General features: G+C 36.4%; 1 protein-coding gene across 1 annotated transcript in view; it reads right to left on the bottom strand.

The window, feature by feature from the left end:
- The window catches only part of TEX9 (testis expressed 9), a 47,412-nt gene extending 33,424 nt beyond the window's left edge, over positions 1-13,988 (bottom strand). The window contains exons 1-4 of the mRNA XM_049772839.1: positions 13,920-13,988; positions 13,742-13,833; positions 9,149-9,212; positions 6,996-7,075 (exon numbers count right to left, since the gene is read on the bottom strand). Of these exons, the coding sequence (XP_049628796.1) occupies positions 6,996-7,075; positions 9,149-9,212; positions 13,742-13,833; positions 13,920-13,988 (305 nt within the window). The remainder of the gene's footprint in view (positions 1-6,995; positions 7,076-9,148; positions 9,213-13,741; positions 13,834-13,919) is intronic.
- Positions 13,989-14,280: the final 292 nt, after the last annotated feature.

The following is a 14,280-nucleotide window of genomic DNA, read 5'->3' as shown; positions in this document are numbered from 1 at the left end:
GAGAGATAGCATGGAGGTAGAGTGTTTGCCTTGCATGCAGAAGGGCGGTGGTTTGAATCCCAGCATCCCATATGGTCCCCCGAGCCTGCCAGAGGCAATTTCTGAGCATAGAACCAGGAGTAACCCCTGAGCGCTGCTGGGTGTGAGCCAAAAACCAAAAATATAAATAAACAAACAAACAAATAAATAAATAAACAAACAAATATCATGGTTACAAGATTTTTCATACTAAAAGTTTTTTTCCACAGATAAAGTTGTTCCTGATTGAGTTACAGTCATACAATGTATAACAACCTTCACTTTCCTGCCACCAAAGTCAACAGTATCCCTCTCACCCTCCCTGATGCCCTCTTCTCTCCCACCCACCCTTATCCACCTGCCTCTGGACAAGAATTTTACTTCTCTTTCTCATTTTTCCCTCTTAGATACTATAGTTTGCAATATACTTATATTTTTATTGAAGGAATATCAAGTATATCAGTTTATCTCCTTTCAGAAACTAACTCTTGAGCAATAAAAAGCCAAAAGTAGCCAGAAAGAAAAAATAGAGCAGAAATGAACTGGAAATAAAAAGCAGTCCCAACTTTCATTGTCATAGTGGTCCTTTCTCTGCCCAAACAACATTCCCCCACTACTTATAGCAAGCTTCCTACCATACAGATCCTCCTGTACCTCAGCTCTATTGACTCTAGTTATTGTTACCAAATTATCTTTTCTTTATATCCTACAAATGAGTGCAATCATTGTACATCTATCCCTTTCCATCTGACTCTTTTCATTCAGCATAATACTTTCCGTATCCATCCATGTATAAGCAAATTTCATTTCATTTTTCCTATAAGCTGTGTGGTATGGTACCAGTTACTTTAGCCACTCATCAGTTATAAGGTATTGTTATTTCTATATTCTGTTGTTTCCATATTCTGACTATTGTGACTAGCGCTGTGTTAAATACAGAAATGCAAAGGGCTGTTCTACAGTAGTTTTGGTCTCCTAGCATGTATTCCTAGGAATAGTATTGGTGGGTCATATGGAAGCTCAATTTCTTCCAAAAAGCTGGATCAGCAGTAAATGGCAGTCCTTTTCTCACAACATACCTTGTCAACTCTGGTTGTTCTTGTTTTTGATGTGTGCCAGTCTCTGTGATGTAAAATGGTATCTTGTTCTAATTTGCATATCCCTGATGATAAATGATATGAACATTGTTTCATGTGTTTTGCCAACTATAACTCTTCTTTGAGGAAATATTTGTTCATCTCTTCATTCTATATTTGTATAGCTAGATGTTTTTATTTTCCTGTTAAGCTCTACCAGTGCCTTATATATCTTAGATATTATCCCCTTTTCAGATGGCTCTTAGGTGAACAGTTTCTCTATTCCATGGGTTTTCTTTGTATCCAAGTCACCACTTCCTTTGACCTCAAAGGAAGCTGCTTAGGTTAATGTAGTCTTATTTGTTTACTTGCTGGGTCAGTGGTGTTTCATCCTTGAAGATGCCTTTAGCTTCAATAACATAGGAGTGCTCAATTTGTTTTCCTCTATAATCCTTGTAGTTTCAGGTCTAGTATCAAATTTTAAGTCCATTTTGATTTGACTTTTGTGCATGGTGTTGAAGAGAGTTCACTTTCTTGCATGCTGACTAGTTTTGCATGTTGACCAGTTGTAAACTGGCCAATTTTCTCAACACCACTTGTTGAAAATGCTTTCTTTACTTCTCTTTATATTTCTTGCCCCATTATCAGTGTCAGAATATTCAAGTCTATTTCATTGATTTGAGGGTCTATCTTTATTCAAATACCATGCTGTTTTAATGATTACTGCCTTACTGTTTGGAGTTATGGAAAGTTATGCCTCCCATCTCTTTTTCCCAAGGACTGCTTTAGCTCTTCATGGAGGCTTATTGTTCTATATGAATTTCAATTGTATTTGGTTTATTTCTTTGAAAATGGCATGACTATCCTTATAAGTATTGCATTAAAGCTATATAACTTCTTGGGAATTATTGTTATTTTAATTATATTAATCCACATGAGTAGTTTATGTTTCCATTTCCTTGTATTTTCTTTTATTACTTGAGAGTGTTTTGTAGTTTTTTTGTATAAGTCTTTCACCTCTTTTGTTAAGCTGGTTCCAAGGTACTTGTTTTTTTGAGGTACAATTGTGAATGGATTGCTTTTAATGTTCACTATATTATAAAAGCTATGGATTTTATGTATTAATTTTGTAGCCTGCTACTTTGCTACATAAATCTATTGTTTCTAGCTTTTTGTAGTCTTTAGAATTTCCTAAATATAAGTATCATGTCATAAGCAAACAGTGAGATCTTGACTGATTCGTTTCCTATCTGGACCCTTGATATCTTTTTCTTGCTTATTTGCTATGGAAAATACTTCTATTATATATTGAGTAGATGTGGAGAGTGTGGGAAAATTGTCTTGTGTCATATCTTACAAGAAAAGCTTTTAGTCTTTTACCATTGCGTATAATGTTCAACACAGGCTTGTGGTAAGTTAAGGAAATTCCTTCAATTCCCATATTGCTGAGTTTTTATCATGAATGTATGCTGAATGCTGTCAGGTACTTTCTCTGCATCTATAACTATGATGATATAGTTCTTTTTTTGATATGGTGTATTATACTGATTGACTTGCATATATAAATTAAACCATCTTTGCATTCTGGGTCATAGTATTTGATTTTTTAAAAATAATTGTTGGATTCTATATGCTAGCATTTTGTTGAAGATCTTTGGATCTGTATTAATTAAGATAATCAGCCTGTAATTCTCTTTTTTTTTGTTATGTCTGTCTGCTTTTGATATCAGGGTGATATTACATTCAAATAAACTGTTTGGGATGTTTCTGTTTCTTCAATTTTCTGGAAAATCTGAAAAGGATTAGCAATAGGTCTTTTTTAAAGTTTGAAGAATTCACTAGTGAATCCACCTGAGCCTGCGTTTTCATTTTGAAGAAGCCTTTTGATTATATTCCTATCTCCATTTAGATTTATTTCCTTGATAGTAAAAGATCTGTTCAGATATTCCACATCATATTGGTTAAAACTTAGGAGGATATAAGGAGTCCAACAATTTATCCATTTCTTCTAGGTTCTCTCATTTTCTGACATAAAGATTCTCAAAATAATCATTTTATCCTTTGAATTTCAGATGTCAGTTGTGACATCCCCCTTTCAGTTATGACTCAGTTTACTAGGGTTCTCTTTGTGAGTCTTACTAATGGCTTATTTTTTCAAAGAAAAAATTTTTCAAAGCAAAAATTTTATTAATCTTTGGTGTTGCAGGGGCCGGGCGGTGGCGCTGGAGGTAAGGTGCCTGCCTTGCTTGCCTGCACTAGCCTAGGATGGACCGTGGTTCGATCCCCCGGCGTCCCATATGGTCCCCCAAGAAGCCAGGAGCAACTTCTGAGCGCATAGCCAGGAGTAACCCCTGAGCATCACAGGGTGTGGCCCAAAAACCAAAAAAAAAAACAAAAAAAAAAACTTTGGTGTTTTGTATTTCCAGTTCATTCATTTCTGCTCTGTTTCTTTCTGCCTGCCTGGTTTTAACTTTTTATTGTTTATGTTCCAACTTCTTAAGCTGTGTCATTAAGTTATGAAAGCCCTTCCTTCCTGGCAAATGCTTGCAATGCTATAAATTTTCCGCTTAATACTGCTTTTCTATGTCTGATAATTCTGATAATGTGTCTTCATTCTCATTTGTTCAAGGAATCTTTTGATTTCCACTATTATCTCTTCTCTGACACACTGAATTTTCAATAGTATGCTGTTTTATTTCCAGGTAGGAGTTATTTCTCCATTTCTGTTTGTATTTTACTTCTATTTTTAGTGCATCATGGTCTGAGAAGATATTATATCCTCTTAGTTTTATGGAAGTATGTTTTGTGACCAAGAATGTAGTATATCTTGAAGAATGATTCGTGTCTGTTGAAGAGTCTTGTTTTTGTATTCTGGGGGATTGAAAAGCCCTTAATATATCTACTAACACCCTCTCTTCCATCTCTTACTTCAAAGCCAGTATATACATATTGAGGTTTTAGCCTGGTAGATCTATCAAGAGGTGATGGAGCAGTGCTGAAGCCTCCAACTACTATTGTTTTGCTATTGATGTCTTTCTTCTATTTGGAGTGATTTTTTTTTGTTTTTGTTTTTGTTTTTGGGTCACACCTGGCTGCTCAGGGGTTACTCCTGGCTCCAGGCTCAGAAATCACTCCTGGCAGGCTCGGGGGACCATATGGGATGCCAAAATTCGAACTAATACCTTATGCATGAAAGGCAAATGCTCTACCTCCATGCTATCTCTCCAGCCCCATATTTGGAGTGATTTTAAGTATTTTTCTGGCCTCTCTTTGGATGCATATATATTTAGGAGTATGGTTTCTTCCTGATGTACATATTCCTTGATTACTAAGAAATGTCCTGCTTTTTATATTATAAACTTTTTGAAGCTTGAAGTCTATGCCTTCTAATATTAGTACAGCCATCAATTGGTTTTTTGGGGCCACACCCAGCAGCATACAGGGGTTACTCCTGGCTCTGCACTCAGAAATCACTCCAGGCAGATTTGGGGGACCATATGGGATGCCAGAGATTAAACCTGGGTTTGATGCATGCAAGGTGAATCTCCTAACTGCTGTGCTATTACTCCAGCTCCCAACACCTCAGCCCTTTAAGGAATTTATTTGCTTAAAGGATTGTCTTCCAACCTTTGACTTTTAGTTTGTATTTTCTCTGACTATTCAAATGTAGGCAGAAAAACGTGGAATCATTTTACCACTCTCTCTCTCTCTCTTTCTCTCTCTCTTTCTCTCTCTCTCTCTCATTCTCTCTTAATTGGTGCATTCAGTTGATTGACATTTAGAAAGTTTACTGTCATGGGGAATTTTGTGTCATCTTAATGTAGAAGTATGGCATACTTGTGAATTTGTCTTGCCTTAAAACAACCCCTTAAGCTTTTATTTTAAAGTTGGTTTTGAGTCTAGAACATTACTGAGCTGCTGTTTATCCATGAAGCTGTTTAGCCTTCACACATGAATTAGAGTCTAGCTATGTGAAATTGTCTTGGTGAGGTATTCATTTCATTGAAATTTTTCACTATATCCCATCACTGCTTTTAGGCCTTAAGGGTTGCTTGTGATAAATCTGCTGCAAATCTTATGAAAGCTTCTTTATATCTATTTTCCTTTTTAGATCTTGCTTTTAGATCTTTCAATATTGTCTGTGTCTGTGATTTTCATCATTGTGACTAGGGTCACAATGGGTCTCTTTTAGCTGGTACTCTTCAGGAGTCCAGGATGTGGGAACATGCACTCTTTGGCTCTGGGAACTTCTCAGCCAAGATGTCTTTGCTGCTTCTTCAAGGGTACTTTCTTCATGGCTTTCTGGGAAAGTTCTATTGTCATCTGTTTATTTTGAAGATTTTCCCCATTCTCTGTTGGTTTATTTGAAGACTCTTTTCCATCTTCTGCTATTGTCCAGAGGCGTTATGCAATTCATCTTCTAGCTCATTGATTCTGTTCTCAGCAGCTGTTACTCTGCAAGTGAAGTCTTCCAGTGACTGTTTCATTTTGCTTATGAAGTTTTTCAGTTCTATTATTTCTGTTTAAACTTGTCTCATTTCTATTCCTATATCCTCTGAGTTTTATTGGATGTCTGTTCCATGATTTCTTTGAGTTCCTTAAATATCCTCAAAATTCCCTCTCTAAAGTTCTTATCACAGAGACTATAAAGGTGGCTGATAACTGATTCAGTCTTCAGAATTACCATATTTATGTACTATCATGGTGGGTTACTTTGTTGTTTTCCATTATAAACTTTGCAGTGTGGTGGTATTGTGTGTGTGTGTGTTTGTGTGTGTGTGTGTGTGTGTGTGTGTGTGTGTGTTGCAGTGTAGCTCACTGACCAGAAGAAATGGGTGACTTCAGAGCAAAGTTAAATGACTATGTGCTTTTGGAGCACTGACCTGGGATGAAATTGGACTTTCAAAGTCAAAGAGGATCTGTTGCCAGTCTATCTGCCTCAATTTCTTGGGACTATGTGGCAGGGCAAAGCCTAGCTGGGTTGGCTAGAACCACTCCCTTTGTTCTGGTGCTTCTCTTCCCTCAGAGTGCACAACCTAGAGTGAAAATGGCTCTTCTAAATCAGAGGACCCCATTGCAGGTCTGTCTGTCTACCTTAGTTCCTTATTACTCACAAGGCAACTATTTACTAAATAAACAGTATTCATATGTCTTTCCTTTCTACAGTTTCTTTTTAGTCTATTATCTAAATCCTAACTATCACCATACTTTCATAATTCCTGTGATAGAGCATCTAGTCCTCTAGTAACAATTACTATATTAGGTTAGCTTATTAACTTTCTCAGTGGCTTCAGTGGCAAAAGTGACTGAATTGTAAGCATAGAACCATGAGTTCAACCCCCAGTGTCCCTCATATATACCAAGCATAGTCCTAATGGCTCTATTTATTGGGACCCCTGGGACCTCAACAGCATATAATTTCCAGAAACTCTTAGCTCCACATTGTCACACATCTGGATCCCAGGAATGAACAATTGAATCTGGTTAATAAAGTATTGCCCAGAAGGGCCTCATGTCCCCTAATACTGCTCCAAAAGGAGGTCCAAAAAGAGAAAAAAAAAAAGAAGTCATATACTATTGTGACAGCAGGCTTAGAAATTTTAACAAGTATGGCTTAGAATCATGGTGAAATCAAATACTATCTACACACATCATTGTATATGCTATTAAAATTATATAATTGCATTTTCATCATTTTAAAATAAGAACATTATTCAAAATAATACTTTGAGAATTAAATGAGATGAAGTAGGTAAAGAGTTTAAATTGTGGATAACTGGCAAAAGCTCCAATTATCTTACATATTATATTAATCTTCAAATTATAGCATGCAAATCATCTACTAAAATAAAAGATGCATAAATATAGTCAAACAAGTATTTAAGAATTAAAGTGACTTACTTTAAACTATAATCATCTTCCCCACCATAGGATTTAACTTGTGTTGAAATAGGTCTAGATTGAATCTCTTGCTGATCTCTCTAGTTAAATGAATAAAGGGAAGTCATATGAGAGGAAAGTACAAAACTAGGATATATTCATATTCTTTTCTGATCATTAATAATTTCAGAACTGCTCAAACAATTTCTACAAAAATCAAAGCATAGCACTCTAGATGCTTTTATAGGAAAGTAAGGTCTGTAACAATATAATTTAACCTGTCATTTGTTCTAGGTAAAAAAAGTTAATTCAAAGGGAAAATGTAAGTGTTTCAATGATTTTATACACTCTGATCTCCTGCTTCTTCACTGCATGGGGTCTTTCATTTGTGTTACCATACAAAAAATTAGATTCACAATAAATGAAAATATAAACCCATATAAAAGGTATAAAATGTCTCAAATTAAACAAATCTTCAATGTTATTTGCTTACTAATTAATTTTTAAAAAGTATCCATTTATTCAATATTTCTTATTCTCAGACTAACAAATAATGAAGGCCTGTATATGACACTAAAATAAAAAAAAATCCTATTTTTCCCTGCCCCCCATTGCCTCATAGCCTACTGGATAAAGGAAGGGTATTGGATCTGAAAGAAAGAATTATAATTAAAGAAATGGAAGGTGGGGCTGGAGAGATAGCATGGTAGTAGGGCATTTGCCTTACATGTGAACTACCCGAGACAGACCCAGTTCGATTCTTGGCATCCCATATGGCCCCCCAAGCTTGTCAGGAGCAATTTCTAAGCACAGAACCAGGAGTGACCCTTGGGCATCGCTGGGTGTGGCCCCAAAACCAATCAATCAATCATTAAACTCTTAAAAAAAAAGAAAAGAAAGGTGATGGAAAGCATCTATTTTAACCTAAAGTATCCCTTATTATAACCTATAAATAATGAGAATACATATGCTTAAGTAAGGATACTTACAGTACAAACAACCAATTTAGTACTTAAAGTAGAGCAAAAATATACTTCTTAACAAAATATGATTAGATTAAGGTCTAGTTCTAATAGCATGTATTATATCAAACTGCAGAGTTCAAGAAACTTACTAGAGTTCCAAGTTTGATCCCTGTCACTACATGGTGTATCCTCCAATCCAACTATTACTTGGAGTAACAACTAAGCCCTGAATAGGGACGAGTACTAGAATACAACTACATGAGATCCAAAAATAAGAAAATCAAAAAATAAATTACTACAAAGTACTAGTGACGGATGTCCAGAGAGATAGTAGAGTGGGTAAGGCATTTGCCTTGCATTGAGTCAACCTGATTGATCCCCAGTAACCCCTATGATTCCCCTGAGCCTGATAGGAGTAATTCCTAAACAAAGAGTCAGTAGTAATCCCCGATTTCTGCTGGGTATGGCCCAAAAAACAAAATAAACAAGTGATGGCTGTTATTTCTTACCTTTGTCTAGAAAACAGTCAGTTCTATCCTTAATGAATTATAAATATTAATTTTATACACCTACTCTTAAATATTAATTTATATAGCATTGGATTACTGGGTCCTACCCTACTCAGTATTCGTTCTCCACCCTAAAGTGTGATGTGGTGATTGGATTACTGGGTCCTTCCCTACTTAGTATTTATTCTCCACCCTAGGGTGTGATCTGGTTCTTGCTAATAAAAGCCTGGGTTTCAGAAAGGCAGTGCATCTATTCTCCCATCTTTCTCCACTAATCTGCCTTCCTCCTTAGGAGCAGAAGGCTTGTGTGTTGGGATTCCTGACTTAAGTGTTGAAATTTCTGAAACATCCGTGCCCTCTTTCACTGTGTAGATTATTTCCAGTATCAACATTTGCTTCCAAACCCACATTGCCTCAGGTCCCGGTTTTGGAGCCTGGGGTTTCCTTCATAATATAGTAGCAGTAATATTGAAAATTGATAAATATTAGTGTTCTGGTTAAACATGATTGAAACATTTAAAAACACATTTCAATAGTGCTTAGAAAATGCACTCTAAAACAAACACATATACATAAATAGGTTCAATTAATACATGTTCAATTTGTGCTAAATCATTAAACTAAAAACTTTTTAAAACAATGTTTTGTATGTATACTCTATATTAAATTAGTACTTACTAATAATAGTTCAATAACTTACAATTACTTCTTCAGCTTGTCGAACCAAATCAGCAGTTTTTGCCTCCAATTCTGCATTTAAACGCCTAAATGCATAAAAATTTTAATTATACTAAAATCTTAACAAAAATTACATTTTAGATACTACACAAATGAGCAAATCAAAAAGTACCAAAATACATACATGATATTTCAATTCTAAAGTGAACTAAATGAATCATTAGAATAGTTTTCACCAATTCCTCCTTTCTAGCAAAAATATAAAGGAATTTAAATTCTGACATCTCTATAGTGTAATGACTTTCAAAAAGTAAACCCTACTAAACAACTTCACAAAAATAACAAACTGCATAAACAATTCACCAAGACAAAAATAAAAATATAATCAGCAGGTAGAACAAAAACTGTACCATAAAATCTGGAGAAGAAACTATATAAGACATAGTTTTAATAAGTATTTTTCCCTTGAGAAAAAGAAAACTAGAACTCCGAGGCAAAAAGACTCATATAAAAAGAACAATGAAACCATCTAAAATAAAAAGACACCCAGCACTATATAAATAAAAAAGTAAAGAAAGGGTCACACGTTAGTAAGTGGACATTGAATCTGGGGTAAAAATAATCATAGGCAAATAAATAAAATATGCAAATAAAAGCAGGTAGGATATTCAAAGCAAAACTAAGTTGACAAAGAGGAGGCCAAATTACTAAAGCAACAATATAATTAAAATATTATATTTTATATTCCATAGACATATATTTATATATAATATAATATAGTATATATTATATTATATTATATTATATTATATTATATTATATTATATTATATTATATTATATTATATTATATTATATTATATTATATTATATTATATTATATTATATTATATTATAAAATTTTTATTATTCCACTGAATATAAAATGGAATCAATTCAATAAATGCCATAATAAGGGAAAAAACACAGCAAAGTTCTCAAGCTAGTTGTACACCTCAATACTCTATGCAACAATGGAAATTAAGCAATCATTGGAAGAGAAATTCATTCATCTCAAAGAACTAGAATATGAAAGAAACCATGCGATTGAATTTTAAGGAACAAATGACAATAACAGCAAAACACAGTAACTGAATTTCAAAGGTGGATAACTTTATCACCTTACTTGAAGACAAATACAAACTCAATAATAATGAAGTGACAAAGAGAAATAAAAGAATATCTGAGAATGTAAGGTATTTAATATTAATAGCAAAAGGAATAATGTCCAAATTATAGGAATAACAGAGGAGAGAAAAAAGAAGAACTGATGGAAGAAACAGTTACTGGAATTTTCCTGTCGCTGGTGGGAGGCTTCTGCAAAGATGCAAGAGGCTAAAAGAACATCAAACATAATAGATTCAAACGGAACAAAAAAAAAAAACACTGACAAAAGACAGACTACTTAGAGCATAAAGAGAGAAAAACCTCAAATACAAAAGAACACAATAATGACACAGATCTTCCATATGAAACCATACAATCAAGAAAAGTATAAAATGACATATTCCAAATGTTGAATAAAAAATCAACCTACAGTCCACTACTATGAAAAGCTGTCATTAGATTTGAGAGAGGGATAAAAAACATTCACAGAAAACAAGAGCTGGTGACATTTGCTATGACTAAACCAATCCTACAAGTAATTACTAAAAGGCCACCTATAAAAAGCAAATGGCTAATTGCAGAAAGAATAATCCCACACAGAAAAATGGCAACACAGCTCTCTATGTAAATACTTTCTCAATGTCAGTGTTAAGATTCCAGGGGTCCTCAAACTTTTTAAACAGGGGGCCAGTTCACTGTCCCTCAGACCATTGGAGGGTCTGACTATAGTAAAAACAAAACTTATGAACGAATTCTTATGCACACTGCATATATCTTATTTTGCAATGAAGAAACAAAACAGATACAAATACAATATGTGGCCCGTGGGCCATAGTTTGAGGACCTCATCAAAAGATCTTGAGATCAGACCAGAATCCATAAAATTACATTGAGAAAAATATAGGCAGAATACCCCAAAATTTGAAGGTGTTTTTATAATGGCCAAGGTAACAAAAATAAATGGAACCACATCAAATTATAGTTTCTGCATGGCAAAAGACACCAAGGCTAAAACTAAGAAACCCAACAGAAGAAAAATATTGCACTCATTAATATTTTATTTTAGACTTTTAGGTCTAAATAAATATATATCTTGGTTCAAAACTAAGATATATATGAATTGACAAAGATCAGCCACCCCCAAACCAAAAACCCAATAAAACTGGGGGGGGGCAGGAAATGAAAAACACTTCTCTGAAGCCACAAAGATAACTAAAAGATTCATAAAAAAAAGTACTCAACATCATTTATTATCAAGGAAATTTAAATCAAGACAACAATAAGTTGTCATCTCATAACAATAAAAATAGTACACATAAAAAAAAGACAGCAATATTTATGGTGGGGAGCTGAAAAAGGAACTCATCTCTTATTTGGGGGGGGGTGTTATCTAGTTCACCTCCTATAGAAAACAGAAGGGTGATTTCTCAGAAAATTAAGAAGAGAGCTGGCATATGACTTAGAAGTTCCATTTACTGGTACCTATCACCTAAATAGAAAAAGAATACGTGCAGAGCTAGAAAGAGGGGTAAGGAGTTGCACAGTTCTAAAGGGGAAAATACCCATATTACACTGGTTACTTAAATTATAAAACTGAGGACAGAGAAGGAAACAGGATAATTCCTGTTTAAGAAGATGATTCCTGAGAAGAATATGCATAGAGTTACAATAAAAAAGGCAGGTGGCAGGAGCCTAGGACACACTGGGGCAGTGCAGAGCTGAGGTGTATTTATATATCTGAACCACGGAACCAATAACACTAAAACATGAGATCCAAACTACAATAATAAAATTTAAAATGGGGGCCAAAGAGATAGTACAGCAGGTAGGGCAATGTTTGCCTTGCACGCAGCCAACTAGGGGTTTTATCCTGGGCATCCAATAAAGTCTCCCAAGCCTGCCAGGAGTAGTTTCTGAACACAGAGCTTAGAGCAACCCTTTAGCAATGTCGGGTGTGCCCCCATACCCCAATATTTTTGAATGGGTTGGTCAAGGAGGCAAGCTACAGTGGTAAGAGGAAAACTCCAGACACTAGTGCAGGGAAGTTGGCACTGATGATGGGATTGGTGTTGGAACACTGTGTGCCTGAAATTCAGTTAAGAATAATTTTTTAAAAAAACTATGATGCCTTAATAAAAATAAATAACATAGAAAGTTGTTAAAGTACAATTTTGGAGTAAGCCATGCAATAGAATGCCAACGGAAAAGATATGCGATCTGTGGGGTATACCCAATGGAATACTGGAGGAATAAGAAAAAAATACTAAACTGACAAATTAATCTCCTGCAACAAATTATACTGACTGCGAAGTAAATGTGATATGGCATCTAAAAGAAAAAATAAATAAAAGTAACATGTGAGTAACAGCATGGCTAAGGCTGGTCGCTCTGGGCAGGGCTCCCAATGAGTCGTAGAGAAGCTAGCTATCAAGTAAAAGAACTAAGCCTTACGATAATGCATGCCATCATAACTGGAGCCACGTAGACAAAAAGAAGAAAATAGAGATCAGACAGATCTAAGACTTGGGTTTGGGCATAACAGGTTCACCTCTGCAAAGTTTCGAGATGTGGAAATGACTCAATTTAAAACCAAGACAGAATCAGAGCCAGAGAGATAGCATGGAGGTAGGGTGTTTGCTTTGCATGCAGAAGGACGGTTCAAATCCCGGCATCCCATATGGTCCCCCAGCCTGCCAGGAGTGATTTCTTAGCATAGAGCCAGGAGTAACCCCTGAGCACTGCCGAGTGTGACCCAAAAAAAAAAAAAAAAGAAAGAAAGAAATAATGAGGTAAGTAGGAAGCCTGTCTAGAGTACAGGCGGGGGTGGAGTGGGGACGCGGGAAATTTGGGACACTGGTGATGGGGAATGTTGCACTGGTGAAGAGGGGTGTTCTTTACATGACTGAAACCCAAGTACTATCATATTTGTAATCAAAGTGTTTAAATAAAGATATTATTAAAATAAGAAGAACAAAAATAATCAAGAAAGAGAAATAGAAGGAGGAGGAGAAAAAGGAGGAGGAGGAGAAAAAGGAGAAGAAAAAGGAGGAGAAGGAGGAGGAGAAGAAAAAGGAGGAGAAGAAAAGGATGAGGAGGAGAAGAGGAAGAAGAAGGAGGAGAAAGAGGAGAAAAAGGAGAAGAAAAAGGAGAAGAGGAAGGAGAAGGAGGAGGAGAAGAAAAGAAGGAGGAGGAGGAGGAGGAGGAAGAGGAGGAAGAGGAGGAGGGGAGGGAGGAGGAGGAAGAGGAGGAGGAGGAGGACAACAACAATCAAGACAGAATGAAGATTGCCCGCCTGCGCGGTCTGCAAATGAAGGCGCCAACAGCCAGGCTTCAAATCCTCTCAGGAAGCAGTCAAGGAAAGGAGACAGTCTCCTCCTCCAGGGCTCCATTTCGCCTCACCGCAGGTGCACCACAAATCAAAGCCGCTTCTTTCCGAGCAAGAGAGACAGACTTGCTTCCCAATTCCTTACTTATATTCTTCTTCCTGAGCGAGGAAGTCCCGTCGAGGGCCCTTGGGGACTTGAGAACGTGGCGGCTGCGGAGTCCCCGGAACGCTCCGAGCCTGTAAATAAAGAGACAGACTTTCAAAACCTGAGGTAAAATCGAACGGGCATCCCGCATTCACCCGGAATCTTGGGTTGCACCGACCCTGTGGGCAAAGCTACGCCCCGCCATCTTTCGCGCTGAAGACGCCGTTACCTGGCAACCTGGCAACATCTCGCGAGACTTGCCACATCCCGCGCGGCTTTACGTTCCCAAAATAACAAGAGGATGCTCTGAGCTTGTTTGGCCTAGGGATGGGAGATGATCCCAGGAAACGGGTGTGGGCGCCGCCGAATAGAACATCTGCTAGCCAGTCGGGCTCCTGGTGACACAGTCCTCAACAACTCAGAGGCCCAGTGTAAGAAGGCATTTAAAACGATTAAGTTGGAGTTTGGACTGTTTGCAATACGCCTGGGCAGGACCTCTCAGTATTTAGGAAGCAAAGTATTAAAGAAGTGATAGCAAC

Source organism: Suncus etruscus, chromosome 5, assembly GCF_024139225.1.
Source record: "Suncus etruscus isolate mSunEtr1 chromosome 5, mSunEtr1.pri.cur, whole genome shotgun sequence".
Lineage (NCBI taxonomy): Eukaryota > Metazoa > Chordata > Mammalia > Eulipotyphla > Soricidae > Suncus > Suncus etruscus.
This window is presented reverse-complemented; position numbering and strand designations above follow the sequence as displayed.